The following is a 25,867-nucleotide window of genomic DNA, read 5'->3' as shown; positions in this document are numbered from 1 at the left end:
GTTCATGAGTGCCTGCTTCAAACATGACTCATTTCTTGTCCCTTCTGACTCCTTAGCAGGCCTTGCCTGCTTACCATTACCTTAACACTTCCAACTGTACTGGAGTTCATTCTTTAGCAATATCCTCTCTTTCTTTTCTTTTTTTTTTTTTTGCTTTTTCCATCACTTGAATTTAGTAGTGCCTGTCTAGATACTTCTATAGTTTGTAAAGTACTTAGGTGACTGAAGATAACAGACAAAGCCAGAAATCAAATTCTTCGTCCTTGCTTCATAGAGTCTGCTAGAATATGGAAGTATCTGGTAATCCTCAGGAGCAGAATGTGGGTCCCTCTGTTCTGTTCACCAGTAGCAGGTCTGTGAAACCATCCTAATAGAATTCATTGAGCCTACAAGATACTATCATTCACTATCCAGACATGAGCTGGTTATTGGAGTTTGCCACAACATTTGGGTGAGTAAAGGCCTCTAGTTCAGAGCTTCTTAAACAATTGTGGATCGTGATCCTGTATGGGGTCACAGCCCATCTCGTTCACCAAATCATAGAATCATTACCCATCTAATCTAAGCCACACCCAAAAGAATCCCCACCACAGTGTACCTGACAGATTCTGTCCAGAGTCTGACTGAAGACCTTGAAGGAAGGAGAACCCACTACCTCTTGAGGCAAGACATTCGACTTTTGGACAGCTCTAGTTGTCAGAAGGTGTTTCCTGATATCAAACCTAAACGAGGCCTCTTTGCAGCTTGAACTCATTGCTTCTGATCCTACCCTGTGGGGCCAAATAGAGCAAGAACATCTGGAGCAGAATGGCAGAATCAAAAAGGCACTCTTCCACACCTAATTTCTGAAAGTTCAAAGGCTGATTTCCTTAGAACTCTGGTTCTGGTAGAATCTGGTAGTTAGAATTCTGGTAATCAAATTTCCATTTAGTGAGGGCCAACTGTGTTCTGGATGACACTTCATACTAAGGGGGTAAGTTGGAAAGGGTAAAACAAGAAATGCAGAAATTTGGTAGTGAAAAGTAAGGAAAGGCTGAAGCAAATACATTTACATTCCAAATAGGGTGTTCCTTTGGCAAAATAAACAGGCATCTCTCGCATCTCTGTCACTTCTATCTGTCACATCCCTGCCAGGTGACCACAGATTTTATTACCCCATATCCCATTTTCCTGTTATCTGTCATTCTGAAAGATATAATTGGAATGCAGCCTTGTCATCTTTGTGTAGAAACTATGGCAACGGCACTCCAAGTTCAGGACTAAAGTGCCCTAGCTTGTTTGGTTTGAGTGACAGATTCTTCATCGACAGCTATGTCACAGTGGGTCCCATTTCAGCCTTATCCCTTCATTCATCTTATTATTGTGTGCTGATCTGAGGGTTCCTAGACTTCCTTATTAGTATTTTTAAGGCTGTTGTCATTGTTGTTTTTAATAAAATAAATGTTTTTAAAGCTTGAACAGGTGCCTTTGGTATAATTTACATAGAAGAATTAGGAGTCTCCACTTTGTTTAAGGAACAGAATAAGTTGTATAAAATGACTCTGATTTGTCATAGAATAGTAGTAAGAAAGAGGGGAAAAGAGATAAGCCACTGTAATCTTTTTTTTTTTTTGCCTGTGCCATTAATTCCTATTTGGAGGATCCAGGAGCAATTTTAAAATTAGAGCTCTTTACCCATTTATCTCAAAAGCAAAATGCAGCTGGGCAATTCATCACCTATTCAAGATTGGTAAATATGACCACTGACTTTTACACACCATGTAAAAGGTATATTTAAACATCAAAAATAATTTTTAGAACCCAATTCAAAAAGCTATTCTATAAAATAGTATCCATTCATCTGACATTTAGTATGAACCTATTACACTCTTCTAGGCTGTAAGGAAAACAAAGTTTAGATGTACAGTGGTCCTGAACCTAATGGAACTTACAGTCTAGTTGGAGGAATCTTCTCTTTACTATATTTTTCCTTATCAAAGTATCCTCAGATCAGGGATCACGATTAGAATGCATCCTTCTATAAATAGGAGACTTCCAAAAGTTCTCTGGGTCAACCAGAGTAGCTCAGAGGCCAGATAGCAGTTGGATACAGATAACAAATGATTCCCATACCTCGTGGTGATCAGGCAATCTTCTCACGCCCACTGTTCAATATGAGGTGAATTCTAAAATGTTCCATACACATGCATGTAATAAATAAAATGTAGAGATTAATATTAGTAGGATTTAATAGTTAAACCAAATATTCGCTGTACCTCCTTGACAAGCTTTCTACAGTCCCTGGAGGTATGTGTACCACAAATCGGGAACTGTATTCAGTCCAACCTCTCCAATACATACACACATTCAGGCATATACAAAGATCATCTTCCTTGAAAGTGTCGTTATTGTTCAATTCCCTTTCTCAGCAGCTGTAAATTACTTAAATTAAAATTTCCAATCATAGTCCATCAGACACTCTTTCAGTTGTCTCTGCCTGTCCTTACTGCCCACACCTCTTACTATCAGAAAATCACTGGCTGTCACACATGAATGATTTATTTCTACGCTTTGTTCAGTGAAGAGCTTTTGACTCACCAATCATAGCTTATCCATTGTCTATGTGGCAGGGTATGAGAGTTGATCACTGTCACAGTTAGCATACCTGGAGTAGAGCTCTTAACCCATTTATCTCAAAAGCAAAATGCAGCTGGGCGATTCCTCATCAATTCAAGATTGGTAAATATGTCCACTGACCATATAACACCATGTAAAAGGTATATTTAAACATCAAAAATTATATTAAACATCAAAAATAATTTTTAGAACCCAATTCAAAAAGCTATTCTATAAAATAGTATCCATTCATCTGACATTTAGTATGAACCTATTACACTCTTCTAGGCTCTAAGGAAAGCAAACTTTAGATGTACAATCTCTCATCTGGCTTACTTGATTTATTAACATATTCATTCCAAATTCTGTGCTAACCCAGGAGCATGATTGGATAGTTCCTTGTTAATTACTAAAATTTTGACATCTCTATCATTAATTTATCCATTAGTTCTCTGCTCTACTGCAGTTTTTAAAAAATGCTTATTTTAAAAACTAAATAAACCTCTTTTCCCATGAGCAACTACTCTTCTCTTTTTATATGTCAAAACCTTAATCTTTCATCCCTAAATAAATATGAAAATTTCTGGCCATACAATTTATTAACAGTGAAACTAATAATAACACTAAGGCTGGAAGAGAGACTAAACCTGAGATTTCATTGATATAAGGATCTCCTGGATAAGGAAACTCTCTACCAATGTAAGTCAGCACCTTCTCTGCAACTCATAGTCTTAGAAAGTTTTCTAGATCAGAGGTTTCAAACACATGCCCTCAAGCCCCATAGTGCTCCCCAAATGTGACATGAACCAGATTAAAATGTAATTGGGAAATATGGAACAAAATAAATAAAAATGCAATAGAACATAGTATTAAAATGTGGTTCTTGAAGTTAGTATGTGGTCTACAGAGATTCTTATATATGGTTTAGTGGCCCCCTATTCTGTTTGAGTTTGACATCACTGAGAAATAACTTACCCAGTGTCATACAACTAATATATGTGGTAGGTGAGACTTGAACCTAGATCTTTATGTCTTCAAGGCAAGCTCTCTACAATGAACAATGATAACTATTTACCAAGTTTTAACTGTGAGAATTATCACAACTAGTGTCATCTTAAACTATCACTATAACTGAGGATGATTTCTAATCACTTCTGAAAACACAGTCTCACCATTCAGTTCCTTCAAGATTCCAATCAAAATCTTTTCTCAAAAATTCTCCTTTTTCCTTTTGAATTCTCTTTTTTTTTTTTGTAAGACAAGTTCTGTCAGGAAAGAGCCTTTTTATTTCCTTTGTCTCTGTTGCCTTTAGTTTATCTCAAACCATAACTCTTAACAGACTCTCTCCAGATTCACTCCTACTAGACAATTAAACTTCCAATCTACATCCTAAAGCCCCTTAAAGATATAGTGTGTGTGTGTGTGTGTGTGTGTGTGTGTGTGTATACATACATGGGTGGGGAGAGAGAGAGAAGAGCAATTGCTTATGGGAAAGGAGGCTTCCCTAGTTTTAAAAATAACCTTTATTTAATAAACTTCAGTCCAGCATGAGTTCAAAAGCATTAGCCAGTCCATCCTTGATATTCTTCTCCTGAGCAGTGTTTGTTCACTACTTGAGAGTAAATAAATAATAATAATCCTCCAATATCCTCCATGCTATGCTGTATTTCATTTCTTCATATGTTCAACATTATTCTAAGGTAGATCTGTTTTATAATTGCCATTTTCCAAATGAGAAGTCACTGGAAAAGTAGGTAACTTACCAAAGGCCATTTACCTGGTTCATGGCAGAATAGGGAATAGTATTCAGGTTTTGTACTCTCAACTTTGTTAAGCTGAGTTTTATTGACTGGAAATATGAAAAAGAAATAGTCCTTCAGTGGAAAACTGACTCTGAATGATGACTTTCCCAAGGAATCTTCAAGAAATGGGATGTTAAGCACTTTTCTTCCTATGGCCTAACATAAAGCTACCAAGCATTCCTTCTGGACTGTCTTTGGAATTTAATTTTTACTTAATGAAGACTTTTGTATAATGATATAGGCTACTTATTTGGTAAAAGAATGTCCTAATGACCCACAACTGACCCAACTAAATGGCCATTATTAACTATGATAGTTTAATAAACCACAAGGTCTAGAAACTTACTCCACTTTGGGAGATTCTCATAAGCAAACTTTAGTTTTATCTCTTTGACCTTAACAGAAATTCTAAATTAACTCCCTTATAGCCCTCTTTATACAGATAAAACCCAGATTAAATCTACTCAATGTTACAGTCACTAGGGTTATATCTAGGAATTCTGGCACCCTTAGATAATTCAGTTGAAAGGGTGGAGAGTAAGACCTCCTAATTCCTCAAAGGAGACAGAGGGGATGAGGAATGGTAAGGGGTAGGGGAAAGTTCAGCCCCAGGAGAGTTATACAACTAAGGGTGGAAACCCAGGTCAGATCAGTGGAACAGATTGTAAAATGAGAAGAATACAGGCCAGGGTACTACCAGTGCTAGCCCAGATGTCATTACCATAGTAACAACAACTAAAAAATCTTATTACTCTGCCTTATTTATAGTTTTAATAACTATCATAGGTTCCCAAATGTAATCCAAATGGATATCTTTCCATTTAATTCCAGACCAAACTCATCAACTGTAATAAACTGGACTGGAATATTTATACTCAGTTACATAATACAGACACACATAATATATATACATATATATATATATATATATATATATGCATATACAACCATAGGGTATCTCAATTTTCTGCATCAATATTTTCATCCTTTCCTCCGTTGTCTAAAAGAGTACAATGCCTTCCAGGAGTGACTAATTTATGCAGACACCCTGGAGTAGTTTATTTGCCTGGATCTAATTCAGGCTCATTTTCAGAATTGCTTCATTTTCCCATAAGTCCCTTTTTTGTAAACTGTTATGATGATATTTTGTGCCCATGACTTTGTGGAAAAATAAATTACATGATTAGCATCATAAAATGTGCTCGTTATAAATCCTTTCTGTGCTAAGGAGGATTTTTAAGTAATCTTTATGTACTTGGTCATTGCTTTTGTGAGGCAGAGAGATTAGAGACCTCCATGGAATCAGTCCTTTGGAGGCAGAGAAGTATCTCCAACTAGAAGACGATTTTAAGTCTAAAATGAGACAGAATTCTGCTTTATGGTACCCAGGGGCCTCAGCACACATCACCAAAGATTGGGAGTCATCCCTCTGGCATTTGTTCTTTCCATAACACTTAGCCCAGATGACATAAAAATATCCATTTGAAGACAATATGCCCCAGAATTGATCTTCTGAAGAAAATATTAAAATGCCTCTGAAATCATTCAGCTCAAAGATAAACAGGAACAGCTGCTAAATGCCCTACAAGCCAGCCTGAGATTCATTCCAATTACCTAGAAAAAAGGTAGCAGGTGCAGCCCGGCATTCTCAAGTTGCATTTTATGTCTCTTAGATATAAACTGAAGTGTCAGGGTGATCTTCCAGTTGTTGCCGCCTCCAGGTATGGTGACATTTTTCCTAATTCCCTTTTTTTATTTTATTTTACTTTTTTATTGATATTCAGCAGCATCAAAAAGATGAGAAAATCAGCATATGGTTTTCAGTGCTATGTGTTAGGTTTTCAGATCCTATGTTTTAGTGTCCTTTAGGTTGGAAACTATTATAATCGTGCTTTATGTACTCTTAGAATTGTTTGCTCTGTCAGGGAGGTTTATTTTTTTCCCTCAAAACCGTACCCCCCCCCCCCTTATTTTGGATTTTCCAATAATCTGTTAGTAAGAAAATTCAAGTGTTCTTGAAATCTATCTTTGGATTGGAATCAGACATCCTCCATTCAATTCCTTGCTCTGTTACATTCTACCTGAGATAAATGTGCTCAACAAACCTTAAAGTAACGTATAAATGATTGCTATCCTTATTTCTTTTCAGCAAGGTTATTTTCTCCAGCCCTTAGTTTCCTCATCTGTAAAATGAAGAGTTGAGCTACATGATATCTAAGGTCCCTTCCAGCTCTAAATCAGTGAACCTTCACTCAATCAACAAGCATCGAGTGTCAGCTATGTGCCCGAAACCTTGCTAGGACCTATGGGTATACATTTTTTAAAGTAAGACATCCTCTGCCTTCATGGAGCTTACATTCTACAGAGGAGTATGAAGGATAACAACTTGTTCAAAAATAAGTAAATATAAAATGTACAAAATAAATAACAATGATTTCAAAAGGGGAGAGCTGGGGGACCCAACAACTGAGGGAATTAAAAAAAAAAAAGACTTCTTGAAGGAAGTAACATTTAAGCTTTAGAGGAAATTAGCAATTCCAAGAGGCAGAGGTTAGCACAGGGCTTGGCACTGAGTAGACAATAAATACTTATCTGACCGATAGGTGAGGTAGGATTGTATGTTAGTGCAAAGATGTAGAGACACGAAATAATATGTTATATACAAGGAAATAACAAATAGGCCAATCTGGCTGGAACATAGACTGGGTACGAGGAGGGTAATTCATAATAAATACAGAAAAGATTAACTGGAGCTAAATTATAAAGGAATTTAAATGTCATACTAAGGAGTTTGTAATTCATCCTAAGGCACTAAGGAGCCACTAGAATTTCTTGAATAGAGAACTAACAGTAAGACTTTTGCTTTAGGAATATCGGTTTTATGATGGATGGATGTAGGGAGGCCAATCAAGTGTCTATTACAATAGTTCAGTTAAGAAACACTGAGGGCCTGAACTAGAGTGATTGTGGTATGGACAAAGAGAAGGGTGCAGAGTCAACAAATCTTGAGAGAGTGGAATTAAAGACTTGGCAACAGATTAGATATAGGAGGTGAATGAGAGTGGAGAGTCAAGGATGATTCTTAGATTGCAAAGTTGGGAGAATGGCATTACCTTTGACAAAAATAGGAAAGATAGGAGGAGGGGTGGGTTTAAGGGGAAAGAAACCAAGTTCAGTTTGGGACATATGGAGTTTGAAATGACTTGGGGACATCCAAGTTGAGATGTCCATCAATCATCTGAAAATCATCTGATCCAAACTTATAATTGTATTGAGCCTTTGAACCACCACCCCTCCTCCCACCATAGTCTTCCTCGTAATATGGTAGAACTCAATGCAAATCAAGTCTTCTTGGGAACTTGTCCAAGGGAATTTGACATAGGAAGTCACATATATGCATTTCCTCTGTGGAGGTTTGCATGTGGTCACTATTATCTTCTTATTCCTCCAATATGCCAGAAAAACAAGAGTAACCAAGTTGGAAGAATATAAATCCCAGACTTTAAAGCTAAAAGGGGACTCAGACATGAAAGCCAACCCCCTCATTTTACAGATGAGGAAATAGAAGTCTAGAAATGTGAAGGAACTCACCTGTGGTCATATAATTAAGTTGTAGAACTAGAGTTTGAACCTAGGTCCTTCTATTCCAAATCCATTGATTTTTTTCTTCTACACTTTCATACTGATTCTTGTCCCTCTACTTTTAAAAGATTTCTGGCATTTGTTCTAGATAACAATGTTAGCTGGAATTTATATAATATCTTAAGATTTATGAAGCACTTTACAAGTGTGATTCCATTTAATTTGATCCTCTAAAAACCTTCTGATGTAGATGCTATTACTATTCCCATTTTACAGATGAGAAAACTGAAGCTAGAAGAGGCTAAGTGATTTGCCCAGGGCCATACAGCTAGTAAATATATGAGACCGGATTTGAACTCATGTCTTACTGACTCTAAGTCTAGTTCTCAATCTAAGCATATCTTACATGTATGGAAGAGTAGGTCATGGGAGGCGGAGCCAAGATGGCTGAGTGAAAGCAGTGACTTGCTTGAGCTCTCCTCCAAACCCCTCCAAATACTCATAAAAAATGGCTCTAAACAAATTCTGAAGCAGCAGAACCCACAAAAAGACAGAGTGAAACAAATTTCCAGCCCAAGACAACCTGGATGATTGATCAGAAAGGTGTATCATGCCGGGCTGGGAGCGCAGTGCAGCGCGGCATGGGTGCACAGGCCGCAGCATGGGCGCGCAGGCTGCAGCAAACCTGAAGCAGGCCTCAGAGGACTGAATCTCGGGCAGCTGTGGAGGTTTCCAGACTCCTCAATCCACCAATGCCAAAGACAAATTAGAAGGTCAGTGGGAAAAGTCTGTTTCTGTCGGTGCCTGAGAAAGGAAGGTGGGGTTTCAGCTCCATTCCCCAAGAGCGTGGCCCTGTGGGGGGGCAGCTGCTTCCCGAGCTTCCGGCCCACAGACTGAGGGGGAATCCAGTGGCTGATCAGAGAGGGATTGCAGGGATCTCTTTGCCAGTGCTGAGGCAGGAATCTCTTGCTTTGCCTGTGTTTGGATCTGGGCCACAGTTCTGGGCAGCGGTGCTGGGGTGAGGAGGAGCGCTGGCTTGGTGGAGCTTGTAGTGGTTGTGGAGAGGACAGTTACAGGACAGAAAGGAGTACTTGTAGTTGCAGGCCAGGAAAGGAGTAAACACCTTGCCCCTTATCATACCACCTTGGAAGAACTGAAAATTTACAGGTCCCTACAAGTATCTCTGAAAACAGCTGTACAAACCCCGAAGCTTGGGACAGTACATTCTCCACATTGGAAGCAGACTCTACCTTAACAAAGAGTTTAAAACGCAAGTAATTGGCCGGGATCATGAGCAAGCAGCGCAAAAAGAGTCAGACTATATTATCTTACTTTGGTGAAAAAGAAGACCAAAATATACAACCAGAAGAAGACAACAAAGTCAAAGCCCCTACATCCAAAGCCTCCAAGAAAAATATGAATTGGTCCCAGGCCATGGAAGAGCTCAAAAACGATTTTGAGAAGCAAGTTAGAGAAGTAGAGGAAAAACTGAGAGTGATGCTAAAGGAGACCCCAAAAAAAACTGAAGAAAATAACACCTTAAAAAATAGCCTAACCCAAATGGCAAAAGAGGTCCAAAAAGCCAATGAGGAGAAAAATGCCCTAAAAAGTAAAATTGGCCAGATGGAAAAGGAAGTCCAAAAGCTTACTGAAGAAAATACTTCCTTAAAAATTAGAATAGAGCAATTGGAAGATAGTGACTTTATGAGAAATCATGACACAGTAGAACAAATCCAAAAGAATGAAAAATTAGAAAACAATGTGAAATATCTCATTGGAAAAACAACTGACCTGGAAAATAGATCCAGGAGAGAGAATTTAAAAATTATTGGACTATCTGAAAGCCATGATCATAGGATTTGGGTTAAGGAGGGAATAACATACACATTCAATTGGGTATGGAAATCTGTCTTACCCTACAGGAAAATAGGGGGGAAGGGGACAAGAGAGCAGGGGGATGATAGAGAGGAGGGCAGACTGGGAAAGGGGTTAATCAGAAGTAAATACTTCTGAGGAGAGACAGGGTCAAAAGAAAGAATAGAATAAATGGGAGGGCAGGATAGGATTAAGGGAAATAGAGTTAGTTTTTTACAACATGTCTACTATGGACGTGTTTTGCATAACTGCACATGTACAACTTATATTGAGTTGCTTGCCTTTTCAATGAGGTGGGTGGGGAGGGAGGAAGAGAGAAAATTTGAAACCTAAAGTTTTAAAAACATATGTTTAAAAAAATGTTTTCACATGCTACTGGGAAATAAATGTAGGAAATGAGGTACAGAAGTCTATCCTGCCCTACAGGAAAATAGAAGGGGAAGGGGATAAGAGAAGGGGAGAGAGATAGAAGAGAGGACAGAGTAGGGGAAGGGATATTCAGAATGCATGACATCTTGGGGTGGGGGGAGGGGGGAAATGGGGTGAAAATTTGGAACTCAAAAAAATTTATATTAAAAAAAAAAAGTAGGTCATGTACCATCATGAGTTTTCATGTTACCCAGATTCTTTCATTGTACAAACAATGAAACTCAACATTAGGCTCTTGGATTTTTTTTTTTAATTGGAAGGTACCTTAGAGATCATCTAATCCCAATCCCTCATTTTATAACTGAGGAAATTGAAGCTCAGAGAGCTTAAATGATATTTGTCCAAGGTTTTGCTGTTCAGTCATTTCAATCATGTCCAACTCTTCATGACTACATTTGGAGATTTGTTGTCAAAGATACTGGAGTTGTTTGCCATTTTCTTCTCCAGGTCATTTTACAGATGAGAAAACTGAAGCAAACAAAGTTATGTGACTTGCCCAGAGACACACAGCTAGAAAGTGCCCAAGGCCAAATTTGAACTCAGGAAGATGAGTCTTTCTGACTCCAAGCCTGGAACATTATCCACTGTGCCACCTAGCTGCCCTTGTCCAAACTTACCTCAGTAATAAATGGGAGAGCTAGTAAACAAAATTAAAAGTCAGCACAATTATAGAACTGTTGTAGAGAGAGCTTTGAAAGAGAACAACCGTTCTATTTATCAATTTAGAATTATTCAAGGAAAATGAAAAAAGTATTTCTACCCTTTCACCAAGTGAATGCTCTATTAGGCATATAGCTTAGGGAGGTCAAAGACAGAAACAAATGTTCAAAATGTTCATGACCATTTACTAAATCCAGCATTCATTCCTCTTCAGTACCTTCTTAATTCCAGTGCTTTCCCTCTTTTAATTATTTCCTATTTATCTTGTATATAGCTTGCTTTGTATATATTTGTTTGAATGTTGTCTCTCACATTACATTGTAAGCTCCTTGAGGGAAAGGAATGTCTTTTGCCTCTTTTTTGGATACCCAGTGCTTAGCACAGAACCTGCCACATAATAAGCATTTTATAAATGTTCATTGAATTGAATTGAACTTGTTAGTCAGAAGTTTTTATTATAAAATTGTGTTCCTGGCAATGAGATTTGAACTGTATCTTTTTCAAATATACTCAATATTCTTTACTATCATATTTTAATCCAAAATATATTAGATATCCAGTATATTCTAGACATTCAAACCTCACATGTTCTCAAAAGTAGGCAAAGAAAGAACAAATGTTATTGTTTTTGTATATGGGAATTTCACAGGGGCTCTTCAAGGTTCTGGAACTCAATATAGTTAGCACAATGTCAACAGCCAACAGGAGCATATGGAATATCTTACCATCTTCCACCTGTGCTGGATAGGTTCCATAGGAAAGAAGATCCTGTACAATAATGCTTTACTCTACCAAGTCACATGAGAATAATAGAACATCACTGAAGAACTGAAGATGGAACTCACCCAAAGGGCTATGGAGAGGCAGGTAGTCAATTTGGGCATCTTTAATGTGTTACCAATGAAAACCATACAGGAGAAGTCAACACCACTAAGTGACCTTCCCATATCACACACACCACCGAATGGCCAGCCTGATATGAAACCTCCCCAAACATAGCTAGATTAGTGCCTAACTGGTGAACATCAATGGACCCATTCCTGGTGCCTTTTTGCCTTGGTAGAAACTGCCTGTGCTTATGTACTTCTGGAATAGCCTTCATCATCCTTATGTCATGATAAAGGCCAAAGTCACACAGCTAGTAAAAAAGAAGCCAGGAATTAAAGCCATGTCCTCTGATTCCTATTCCACTGGACTGCTGTGGTTACCCTGCATGTCAAAATTGGCCCAGTGACACACAAATCATATCCAACCCAGGAGATGATTTTGTATAGCTCAGTTGATTTGGCGCTGTCCCGATATCTATGAGTTTCTTTCAGATTGGAAATTAAACTTTAACGGGATCATAGAGCTGAAAGAAATTTGAGAGCCTTTCTAGTCCAGATCCTTAATGTTACAGATGAGGAAACTGAGGACCAAAGATGTAAAATGACTTCCCCAAGGTCACACACATGATATGGATCTGAGTTTGGTTTTGCATCCAGGTTCTCTGACCCCAAGACTTTCTCCACTGTACCATAGTGCTCTCCTAATGTTAACTGAATTGACTCCCAAATAGATAGTGCTAAAAAGTATATAACCCTCCATCATTAAGAAGTTTTCTGTCCTTTGTCTAACAAAATTATATGACTCCATTAAATCAAGATTTTCCTGCCTCCAGATTATATTTACTTATCTAAATTTGGGGCAATAGATTTTCAGATATTTGCCATTTCTTTGTTTTAGAAACCCAGTTGATCAGTGTATTAAATTGGAACGTGCATATCTTTCAGATCAATTACTATTCTTGATGGCTGACAGAGAGTAACTTTTTATCAGGCATTTTAATCATTTGAAATTCATCTTAGATGACTCACCAAGCCAATGATTATTAATTATTGGCTAAGCATGGAATGGTTCCAACAATAATTTATGGGAATTATGACCACCAGCTTGCATTATAATTATTCATCTTAAATTTTATGGAACAGTTTGGTTATCACGCTGACAACTACCTCTTACTGAAGCTCATTTTACAGTCAAAGTGATTACTGTGATTTGATTCAGCTTACCATTCTGTATATTTGTATTCTGGTCTACAGCTGATGATGAGACATAGACTACAGAAAAAAATGTACCTAGACAAGCATACAATTTTCACTCATTTTAAGTATGAACTGGTACACAAAATGGTCCCTATTCATTATTATACAAAACAATAGTCTCAGATAAGCTTGATATGAGAATAAACCTCTTAGGAGAGACTACAGGACTTGGAGTCAGGAAGATCTGAACTCGAATTTAGATGCAGGCACGAACTACCCACGTAACCCTGGACGAGTCACTTAACCTTTCTTAGCCTCAATTTCCTCACCTATAAAATGCGGGTAATTATAGCACTCACCTCTCAGGGTCCTCTTGAGAAGAAAATGAGATGATATTTGTAAAGTATTTTATAAAGCTATTATAAAGCTAGCTGTTGTTGCTGTTTTTGTTGCCACCACCAGCATAGTGCTGGGAAAGGGCACTGGATTAGGGGTCAGAGGTCATTGTGGTTGTTCAGTCACTCAGTTGTGTCGGACTCTTAATGGCCATGGGGTTTTCTTGGCAATCAGGAGTCAGAGAATCTGAGTTCAAATCCTGCCTCTGCCACTTATTTCATGTATGACTTTCAGCAAATCCTCATATGTAAGATAAGATCCCTTCCAGATCTAAATCTATGATTCTGTAATTCTTCTTCACAGGTTTGAGGGACTGCGGGTATGGAACCCTACATAGATCATTAAACTCAGTTTACATGTTGATCAGTTTTGCTAAAATGCTGCTTTTCTCTTCCTTTTTTTATTCTCTATCATAAGCAATGGCTCTCTGTAGTGAAGGAGGGGTATATATTTATAAATGAATGTGATATAAAAACTAAACATGTGTATAAATACATATATATGTATATATATATATATATATATATATATATATATCAATTTTAATGGTACTGAAAAATATCTGTGTTATCAGGAAGAAAGCTAGTTTTTATAAAGTTTAAAATTTCATCAAGAAATATGTTTTAAAATATTGCAACTCTGTAGTTAGCTCTCATTTCAGAACAACATATGGTACTGTCAGGATATGTGTCAGAAATATGAATAGAGTCTTTCAGAACAAACACAGTGTTTGACAAGTGTAACAGCAAGTATATTCTTCTGGAGACCCATGTTTTCACCCAAGAAACCAAACACCCATTCTCCTGTGCCCATGAATTCCCATTTGGTTGTTTCTATTGGAGAAGTACGGTCACTGACAAGCCAGGAGATCAAGGGAACAGTCGTTGTGATAGAGGAACTGGAGAAAAGGCCAGGTTGGTGTGGTGAGAGGGGGGAGGTTGTAGAAAACACTGGCTATGTTCAAATATAAGACATGATAATTGACATTGCCTAGACAGGCTCATAGTTAGGTATTGGTCTGACTCTTCCTAAAGGACCAGATTAGTTTAGGCCTCACAGCTTACTAGGTGGGAAGGTTTCAGGAGCACTGACTGCTTGACCTGAAAAAGAGAAGGCCTCTTCAAGGATAAGAATGATTCTTTACCCAAAGGATGATTATCATCTGTTATCTATCTATAAATGAATTCAAAAATCAAACTTAAACGGACATGATTTGAGTTAGCTATAGGAAAAACTTCTTTGCAGTAAGAATTTTTAGGTACTAAAATGAGTTATTAACGGATGTTTTCTCTCTTTTTAAAATATTAAAGTCATCTTTTAGAAAAGCATTGGTACTTAGCACTCTGAAGTTATTTATTAAAATGTGAGCCTACCAAAAAAGTTAGGGTTACGGTTAGGGGCCTGTCCCTATGATACTATAATTTCATTTTTTAGAATATACATAAAAGCAGTATAACAATATATTTAGCCCAGAAAATAATGTCTGCACATACATGCACACATATTATTGGTCTAGACTTGTGATTTCATCAGTGTGGTAGCTCCTTTCATTGGCACAAATCTACAACTTGCCTATAACTTCTAGTCTTAGCTTCCTAAAATGCAGAGAGGGTAAGACAACAAGTATTTATGAAATGCCTACTATGTATCAGGCACTGTGCTAAACACTGGACATGCCAGTGTTTAGAATATGCCATTTGCAAGACTTGAACCCAGCTTTCCCTAATTCCAAGGCCAGTCTTATATATGCCATGTCTCCTCTGTTTTCTGGTGTTATTCTATGACTGAGAGTTCTGGAATGTCACCAGCTTTGAAGAATGAAAGTTGGGGGTTATCCAAAGGGCAGTGGAGATGAAAAGACTGACTTATCTTAGCAGCTACAGACTGGGTAGGAGGGGAAGCATTAAGGATGCCATCAAAGAAACAGATGAAAAGAAATGATCAGGTCATGAAAGGAGAGCAAGGGATAGCTGAAGGACAACCCATGAGCTCCATTAGTATCTATGTTATTTATGCCAAGAGATCTAAAGGAAAAGTCCAAGCATGCCTGGTAACTGCCCTATGGAGTATCTATGGGAAGACATGGACAAGGACCACACAGGATGGGAAGGCATGAAGGGTTATGTTGAACAAGTACCCACATGATGAAGTAGGTGTACCATGTAATATCTATGTCTTTAAGATGATTGTTTTGAAGTCCCTTTTCTTCAGCTGGAAATTTGGCTAGAGGGGGATTGACTGCAACCTAAGGTAAATGTTCAGTGGCTTCAGCATTGATTGATGGCAGTCTGTTAAGAACACAATGAAAGTATTCAGCTTATCTCTCTAGGATCTGTCCTTTTCACTAATCAATGTGGCTCTATCAGCACTGAATAGTTGAAATGTACCTTGGCCCATAAACAGTGTTTGTGCGCTTGCCTAAAAAGATTATTTTAGGGAGAACTCACACAAGGCAACTGCTTACGTAGTGGTCAGAAGAAGCCACACAAGGATACTCTCAAGGTCTCTCTGAAGAACTTTGGAATTGACTGTATGACATGGGAGATGCCGGCACAGGACTGTCCTTACCTGCATCAAAGAAGGCACTGTGCTCTGTGAGCAAAGCAGATAGAAGTAGCTCAAAAGATGCACAATTTTAGAGAATTCATCCCAAATGGGACTATTTGTGCTCAACTTGTGGAAGAGCATTCCAAGTTCATATTGGTCTGATCAGCCACAATCAAACATACTGTAACTTGACTCTAACCCAGTGATGTCTTTTTGGTCCTCTTTGAGAACAAAGGACAACAGCCAACCAACATGAAGGCCTGTCTGGCTCCACCAATTTATGACACTGCAAAAGGAGTTCTTAATCTGTGATTCAGGAATGTATTTTGTTTTCTCTTTACTATCTGGATAAATGTATTTCTTCTGTAGTCTTATGTTTCTTACTTTTAACATTTAAAATCATGATTCTGAAAAAGAGTCTATAGGTTTCTCCGGACTGCCAAGGGGTCCATAATACCAAAAAAAAAAAAAAACCTACTCTGTAGCCTCTTTTACTTGCATTTTAAAAAAATATTTTGGTATGTTTCACCCTTGTGGGCATTAACTTAACTTTAATTCACTTGTATGACCCACTCTAAGTATTCTTCAAAACCAGATAGACACAAGAACTAGGTGGAGGCCAGTCAAGGCTGTGTTCATCCAAGTGTTTGCTGGAGATCTACACCAAGCCCTAGCTCTGCATCTTGATTTCTCCCCAAGATAGGGAGGTGGGAGTACAGTAAGGCTTAAGAAGGGTGTCACACAAGTATCCCTCACCTTTTTAAGGGAGGTTCAGTGCTACCATGACTGGGCCAGTAGTAGTTCCCAAAAGATGTGCTGGCAGGCACTAACTAGATGTCCAATAAATCATATTATACTTGCAGTCTCACTTGCATGCCTCAGTATCCCAACATTGTTGTCAACTCCTTGCCAACTACAAATTGTGCAAGAGGGGAAGCATTAAGGATGTCATCAAAGAGAGATGAGTGTAAAAGAGCTGACCATGTCTTTCCTGTCAAAAGGGTTCCTTATGTCAAAAAAAAAATTTAGTGTGCTGTGGGGCAAAAAATAGTTTACCATCATACTAGACTATAAATTTCATGAAGGTGGTACAGTGGATAAAGTGCTGGGCCTGCAGTCAATAAGACTCATCTTCCAGAGTTCAAATCTGCCCTCAGACACTAACTAACTTTGTGATCCTGATCAAGTCACTTAACCCTGTTTGCCTGTGTTTCCTTATCTGTAAAACGAGCTGGAGAAGGAAATTGCAAACCACTCTTTGCTAAGAAATCCCCAAATGTGGTCACGTACACTCAGACATGACTGAAAAACGACTCAACATTTACTTGTCAGGCACTATGCAAAGTACTTTTTACAAATGTTATCTCACTTGATAAATGCTTGTTAGATTCAAATAAATATCATTGCTATCCCATTTATACACTGTTGGCCTCAAGTCAGCACTCATGAATCTCAAAGGGACCCAGAGAGTGAGATAGGCCTATGTGAATCTCAGGAATGTATTCTAGCCCCAAACTTGCCATAGGAAGATCTCTTCAGACTTGAGTCAGCCTCAGATTTCTGAATGATACCAAAGAACAGAGTGGCCTTGAGAGTAGCGGGGGGGTTGTCTGATTTTTCTTATTAGTTAAAGGGATTTTAGAGGAGTTTAAGATTGATCTCCAGGAAAGTTTAAAAACCAATACCACCACATCTACCACTCTCAGAAATTCTCTTAAGTTATCTTGCCATGTGGATATAGGTTCTTTTGTATTATCTTTGTCTAAATCTATAGCTAGGTATAATCTAAGGTACTAGGATGTGGTGGTGAGAGGTTCACCCCACAGCCCAGCAGTGCCAAAAACAATTCCACTGAACTCCATTGAGATTTCCTTGACAAAGGAATTGCATCTGGTACTTTATGTGCGATGTTACATCTCAAACCTTCTTGTGTATACATTGAATAATGAAAATCTAATACCATGAGGGAATGAAACATTTATGAGCCTGGATTAATTCAGAAATGGGTGTCACTTTTTTGTTATATTTAGCATACTGGATGCTTTCAGTGAATTGCAAACTGATGACATTGGAATTGATTCAAACAAGTTCTCCACCCTTTTTGTTGTTGGCCCAGTTATTTTCAAAAACAACTCCTCGTGAAGGAAATGATACACTTAATAATTAATGGTCTTAGCCAGATAAAGCACTAGAGTTATAAGCAATTTTGCCAAACCCATAAATTATCTCCCCAGATACATTTGGTTGAATCATGGATGTCCAATTCTACTTGTTATGCAAATGGCATTCAAACCACGTCTGTTTGAATTATAGAGTAGATTTATAATTTTTCAAAATCATCTTTAATAACATGTTTCAATTTAATTTTTTAATTTATCTATCACCTGTGTGTTTTATATACTTATCTGGAAATGCCTATACACATTCATAGAACTAACTATGGAACACAGATTCTGTGGAAGCCCTCAAGTAGCCTGCCCACCGAACCTGATGACTGATGATTTTTAGCAATCATTCTGAAAGATTAAGACAAGTTCAGAGGTCACAGGGACTATTCTAGATGTCACATTTAACAGCTGGATCCAACCCAACAAACAATTATTGAGCATCTACCTATTAAAGTCAAGTCAACAGGCATTTATTAAGCCTTTACTTTGTGGTAGGCCTTATGCTAAGAGGTACAGATATAAAGAAAGTTCACATCTTCACATTCTAATGAGGAAGACATCATGTAAATAATTAGGAAAAGATATAGGTATAGATACTATATGGAAGATAATCTCAGTGGGAAAAACACTAGCAACTATGATTACCTTTCTAGGCCTTCTGCAGAAGGAGGGATTTGATCTGAGTCTTTAAAAAGTCAAGGAAGCTAAGAGATGGAGATACAGGGAATGTCACCATGCATTGGTGACAGCAAGTGGAAAGGCAAAGATGCTAGAGATGGAATGAGTGTAAGAAGAATAACAAATAGATCACTGTTACTGGAGTGTATGGGGGAAAATAAATGTAAGACTGTGAAAGCCCCTGTGCTAGGCACTCTAGAGGGTCCCTAGAGTTGAATGTCATGCAGTCCTTATCCTCAAGGAGTTTATAATTCTAGCAGAAGTGAGATTATTTTTAACTATAATCCAAGTTAGAATAAAGGCAAGTATAAGTAAAATATTATTCCAATAATTCCATTATTAAAAATCTATCCTAAAACTATTCTCAAAAAGAAAAAAAATAAGAGCTAAACTTTCACATTAAAAAACCCAGCATTATTTCTAATTACAAAAAAAAATAATAATAAATCCTCAAAGACACCTAAATATACAACAATGGGGAATTGCTTATCTAACTTATGGTGTATCACTGTACTAGAATATTATGATGCAATTAATATCAGCAAGTATAAGACCATTGTAAAATAATGAAAAATTAAAAAAGAAAGAGTACATGCTAATTAAGGCCATATAAAAAGAAAAGTGATGGAAATAAATGGACAAGCAGAGATAGAGATTTAGAAGAAATGACTGATTACAGTTTATGCATTAAAATTCATTTATCTGTGAGTAATTGCCAAGCCAGACTAATGGCTACATTGATGTTTAAGATTAAATTTAAATAATATTTAATATTAAGATAATAAATCATCATCCAAAAAAAATAATGAAAGGATTTGTTCTGCAAAACTTGGACTCAGTCAAAAGGCCTCACTCAAGAACCTAGAAGGTCACATGTGGCCTCAGGGCCACAGGTTCCCCACCCCTGTGCTAGATGCTAGGAATAAAATGGTCATATTAAAGTACAGGCAAAATGGAAACAAGTTGGTGAGTAGTGGATGAGTACTAGCACCTAGAAGGATCAGGGTAAGCTTCATGAAGAAAATGCCACTTGAGGTGAGGACTGAAAGAAGCTAGAAATTCTAAGAAGTGGTAGCGAAGAGTAATTACATTGGAAATCTATATTTATAAGAATAGGAAGAATACCATGACTAGACCATATAATACATGAAGAAGAATCGTTTATAACAACATTGGGAAGGTAGGCTTTAAATGACAGACCGTAAACACTCTTAGAGGTAACATGGAGCTGCTTGGAGCCAATTGCATAAGAGAATGACATGGTCAGATCTACACTTAAAAATGATGTTTGGCAGCTGTGTGGAAGGATGGGTAGGAGTAGGGTGAGATCTGAGGCAGGGAAACCAATGAAAAGATGACTGCAATAGTGATGAGAGCGCCAGCTGGGGTGGTGGTTGTGTAGGTGGGAAAAAAGGGGACAAACATGAGAGCTACGGTGAAGGTAGAAATGACAGGGTTTGGCAAGTGATTTATATATGCTGTTTGAGAGTGGTGAATTGACTATTCCATTGAGGTTATAAACCTGGGGGACTAGAAGGATGGTGATGCCACAGGGAGAGTGACCTAAACTAAAGGAACAGCAAAAGTGAAGGAGAGGAGTCAGGAAAGCATGAGGGGCATCTGGGAATTAGTGGGTTTGGCTGGAATGTTTAGTCTGTGTAATGCAATAGTCAGAGATAAGATGTCAAAGGTAGATCGGGATCAGAAACTAAAGAACCTTAAGTGTCAGACTGAGGAATTTAAACTTAATTGAAGAAGCAATGGATTTTTGAGGAAGGGAGTGACATGATTAGCTTTAGGTCAGGTGGACTCATACTAGATTCAGTGGAGTTCATGAAGTACTGGGGAAGGGGTGAAGATTGTAACCATTGTCCTAGGTCTTCAAAATGCTGTAGAGATACTAGGTCAGTGATTCAACACTAGAATGTTTCTGTCACCTCAGCCCCAAGGAAGAGTTGAAAAGGAGAGGGATGCTCAGCAGCAGTTCTACCTTGCCATTCATGAAGGGAGGAAGGGAAGAAGGAAGGAAGGAACTGCAAATATAAGCAAAATGAAAGGTAGTCTCTGCCCTTAAGGAGCTTAATTCCTAATGGGATAAGATAACACGTAAAAGGGAGGCTGAAAAGGGAGGGAGAAGCCTAGAATGTCAGGAACAGAGCCAGGAAGGGAAAGAAGGCAGAGCAGTCTGGGCCCTTTCACAAAATGGAGGTTCAAAGAAGAACTCACCAATGGGAGAAGGGGCTGAGGGGCTTGTGGAGGGTCTTCTTGGGGTATTCAAGGCAAGCAAGCCTAGGAGACTTAAAGAAGTTATAGGATGAGACGGTAGTAGATCCGTAGAAACAAGTAAATTGAGGTCAGGTTGAGGGAAGATATATTTTAACCCTACAAAGTGGTTTATTTACTGTGAGGAATGCTTCTGAACATGATGTTACATATTAATGTGTTCATTTGTACTATTTTTTCAGCTATTCTAGAATTTCTCTATTTTCACATGTAATTATAATTCAAAGTGGGCAATTATAATTCTGATGCTATTACTTTCAATTCTGTTACGATAAATACCACTACAACAAAAATCTTTGCATAAACAAAAAACTGGTAAGTCCCAGCAAATTGTTTGATAGCAAAGTTCAGTGAAAAGAGCATTGCATTTGGAGTCAAAAGACCTGGATTCAAGTCCTGTCTCTGATCTATCCTGGCTGTGTTACCTCGGGCAAGTCTCTGAGCCTCAGTTAATGAAATTTGCATTTCCCACCTCGCAGTGTTGTCTCGATAAGGCAATGAAAACATAAATATAAAAATACTTTCTAACCATAAAGTATAATAGAAAAATAACTTATGACTTTACAGAGTATTCATTATAACAGATTCCAGCACGACAAAAGAATTTAGATAATCTCATAGTTTGAGGTGATGATTATATATTATGAATGTACAAGAACAAAGTAAACAGTCACTAGTATATGATTATGATTATTATTTTAAATGGTTCTCATAAAAACAAATATATGATGGGAAAAATATAGATAGTTTCTTATAATCTATTGTATTAGGAATTTTAACACTGTACTGATATTTCGTTTTCAGTACTTGCAGAATTTAGTATAAAAACCCTGTTTCCTTCTTCCAAGTAATCACATAACACCAAAGGGCTTGTAGTTGTAGACAAAGAATGCTTTTGGATTTTTCATAAATCCTATTTCTTATTGGCCATCTTCCCTTCTGAAATTCATTATCTTTGGGTGTTTTTTTTTTTCCCCACCCTAGGTATGGATGTGTGGAGGAGGAATGTTTGACGTTCCATGTTCTAGAGTTGGTCATATCTACAGGAAGTACGTCCCTTATAAAGTTCCATCTGGGACCAGCTTGGCAAGAGTGAGTAACTGGGTTCCAGAACAGTTTTGGATTGAAATTAGGGCTGTCCTTGAAAGCAGGCAGTCACCTACCTGTGTAATATGAGTAGAAATGTAGCAGTCCTTCCCCCCTCTAAAAATATCAACCCTTTAATCTGTCATTCCATTATTCCTTTGACTATTAAGGCTTTTTTAGGATTTAGGAATCCCCTCTAACCACTGGCAGCTTGATCAGATGACACCCTAATAATCAAATAGCACTTTAGTAAACTGGTAACCAAGGGTAAGACCCTACAGAATAGTAAACAGGATAGACAGAAAGTTGAGGCTGGGAGACAGAAAAGGGGCTTCTTCAGAAAGACGGCAGGACGCCAAAACCAAACTTTACCCTATTGCACAGCGGTGTCCTTGGAGCTGGCCCTGATCGAAATCTTTTCTTTGGTGTCAGAGTTCTCAGTCAGGTTGCCCTCTTTTTCTAAGGGGCTAGTACTAAGTCTCTGTTTTTAAAAGATGCTGCCTTTAATGAGCTGCTTTTCTCACCTCGGGGGCAAATGCTCTTGGCTTTTTTGGTCCAGGAATGGAGTGCAAAGTAGTGAAAGCATTTTAGGTGTCAGAGTATTTTAAGTGTCAAAGCTGGGATCACAATAATTGTGACCATCTCCCACCCTAAGACTTTCTCATTCTTTTGATTTTCCCCCAAATGCCTTCCATATGCCCTTCTACTTGATTGTGCCCGGTTTCATTCTTACATAAAATATTCTTGCTACTGTTCAGATGTGATAATATCAGAAACCCATTCATTTGGTTTCCTTTTGAAGAAAAGCAATGATTGAGAACTTGTATCATTCAAATCAAGGAGGGAGGGATGAAATCATGGTCTGATGCTGAGGTTGCCATTTATTGGCTTCTGCTCTGAATCCAGACCCAGGTTCACAAGTTCACTCCATAGATCTCTCCTGGAACCCTGAGATATTTCTTGTCTTACCAGAGGCTTCTTTCAGGCATAATGAAGACAACTATGACTTCATAAGAGGATCTTTCTGTAGCTACTAGAGGCGTTCCATTCCAGCATCACAGACACCACCAGTCCCCCAGGCTCTTTCCTGCCCCTTTCTCCACTACACAAAGGAGCCGCCTAGGACAATACAGTTTTGTTTTGTTTTGTTTTTAATTTTTTGTCCTTTTTTTTTTTTGGTGAAGCGATTGGGGTTAACTGACTTGCCCAGGGTCACACAGCTAGTAAGTGTTAAGTGTCTGAGGCCAGGTCCTCCTGACTCCAGGGCTGGTGCTCTATCCAGTGTACCACCTAACTGCCCCAACAATACAGTTTAATACCGTTGAGTTGATGAGGTAGACTCTTGAAGTCCCAACTCCCAGACAGGACCACAGGGTAACATCTTCACTGACTCTTAGTCTAATGGCTTCACTGAAAAGTCTAGTTCAGGTAGTTAGAAGAGCCTCTCACCTGCCCTACAAAGTATACTGGATTTCTAATGAGAGATCCTGGGTTTAAATCCTAAGTCTGCCACTTATTAGTTATGTAATCTTAGACTGGCCGCTTCCTCATTTGTAAGGCAGTTGGGTGGTGCAATGCATAAAGTGCCTACCCTGAAGTCTAGAGGTCCTGAGTTCAAATCTAGCCTCAGACACTTACTAGCTGTTGCCCTGGGCAAGTCACTTAACCTTGTTTGCTTCAGTTCTTCATCTGTAAAATGAGCTGGAAAAGGAAATGGCAAACCACTCTAGTATCTTTGCCAAGAAAACCCCTAATGAGGTCACAAAAAACAACTGAACAAGTGGTATGATAGAGTGTGAACCTGGAATAAGGGATACCTGAGTTCAAATCTGTCCTCAGACACTTAATAGTTTTGTGACCTTGGGCAAGTCACTTAACCTTTATTTGCCTCAGTTTTCTCAACTGTGAAATGGGAAATCATAATCGCACCTATTTCCCAGGGCTGTTGTGAAGATTAAATGAGGTAATATTTGCAAAACATTTAGAACAGTGCCTAGGTAAGTGCGATATAAATGCTAGCTAGGAGGAGGAAGAAGAGGAGGAGGAGTAAAATGAGGTGGTTGTTCTAGGTAAACTTCTAAGATCCCTTCCAGTTCCAAATCATGGTCTTTTTCAGGAATCCAATTGAGAGTCATTTATATTTGTGCAAAAGCTTACTCTAGATCTGAAGGAACCAGCATTGTACAATGGAAAGGGCACTGGATTGGGAGTTAGAACTGGGTTCTTGTCCAAGCTTCCGCATAGATTCACTGCCTGATCTTCAACAAGTCATGTTTTCTCCCTGAGAATGAGGCATTACAGACAGACAATCCTAGTGCTATCCTGATATCCATTAGAAACATTAAAATTCGATGTTTTAACTCCTATGGTCTAAAATTTCTCTTCTATGTGAAGATTTCATAATTCAATAGTTAAATTGTAATATTTAATTTTTGATTTATTTTGCATAAATGGTAGGAAGTTCAACTATCCTGACATACATGGACACAGACATGGACATGGATCCATGAACTCATCAATGTAGACAGTCCTTTCGACAGCCCATCCCAACATTCTCATTCTGTAGAATTCTTATCCATAGCCTTCCATAAATTCTCCATAGAGGTTCTACCCTACATGTTTTCTTTATTCCTCTCCTCCCCAAGATGATAAATTTAGAACCATAGTGGACTTAAGAGACCATCTCATCCAGATGAAACTGAGGCCCACTGAGTTAAAGTGACCTTTTAATATTTAATGGATACCATCATAGCACTGACTGTCCATCTGTCTATCTACTCTATCACTTCTTCTCACTACACATGAATGGCCTACATCCTCTTACTTGTGTGTCCATAGTGATGCAAGTCATATGGTATAGTGGAAAGAATGCTGGATTTGGAATCGGAGGACACGGGTTCATATCCTGTCTCAGCTACTTATTCTGTCTGACTTTGAGTAAGTCACATAAGTTATCTGAGATTAATTCCTCCTTTGCAGCTTTAACTCAGTTATATCACATCTTGCATATCTCTTATTGTGGGCCTGTCATTGCTGGAAATATGCTGCAATCTCTTTATGCCCATAATACATCTCTCCATTGCCCTTTGGGTCTCCTGATATTTGTATTTTTCTCAGGCCGTATGTTCAGTGATTTATTGCCATCTAGCATCACTGAAAGAATGTTATAGTAAAAAAGAGAGAGAGAGAGAGAGAGAGAGATGGACTTTTATGTCAAGAAAAGCTTGATGCCATTGGCAGGCGCAGTCTCCCACGTCTGTTCCAACCCATTCTCCTCTTATCCGCTTCTGAGCCTAGCTTATTGTCTGTCTGCATTGTCCTGAACAAGATTTAGGTACTAATGAGCTAACTTGATGGGCTACTCATCTAGTGATATCACAATCTCTATTCTTCATCCACTTAAGTTTCCATCTCTGAATTACAGGCTTTTCAAATAAACACAAATGGCACAGAGAAAGATACACATAAAGATCACAAATTCTAATGTTACAATTTATCAAAATTTAGTAAAGTAGGAAAGTTTTGTGCATTTTAAATGGTCACTGGAATGGAACATTTTTTCCAGGAGGAACTTAATCACAAAATTGTCATTAATTGTATACTTTTTTTTCTTATTCACCTTCTCGGGGGGGGGGGTGGATTTCTTGCCAAAGTTTACCTTTTTTTCTATGTCAATGACCCTTCTTGGCTGAATCAGAATGCATGCTAAGGAATTCAGACTACACAGTCTTATGAACGTAAT

General features: G+C 38.2%; 1 protein-coding gene across 1 annotated transcript in view; it reads left to right on the top strand.

Annotated features, from left to right (window-relative positions):
- The window catches only part of GALNTL6 (polypeptide N-acetylgalactosaminyltransferase like 6), a 240,001-nt gene that overhangs the window by 120,036 nt on the left and 94,098 nt on the right, over positions 1-25,867 (top strand). Inside the window, exon 4 of the mRNA XM_020997862.2 lies at positions 22,024-22,131. Within this exon, the coding sequence (XP_020853521.2) occupies positions 22,024-22,131 (108 nt within the window). The remainder of the gene's footprint in view (positions 1-22,023; positions 22,132-25,867) is intronic.

Source organism: Phascolarctos cinereus, unplaced genomic scaffold (assembly GCF_003287225.1).
Source record: "Phascolarctos cinereus isolate Bilbo 61053 unplaced genomic scaffold, phaCin_HiC Scaffold_9;HRSCAF=440, whole genome shotgun sequence".
NCBI classification, from domain to species: domain Eukaryota; kingdom Metazoa; phylum Chordata; class Mammalia; order Diprotodontia; family Phascolarctidae; genus Phascolarctos; species Phascolarctos cinereus.
The sequence above is the reverse complement of the archived record's forward strand: the minus strand, read 5'-3'. Positions and strand labels throughout refer to the sequence as shown.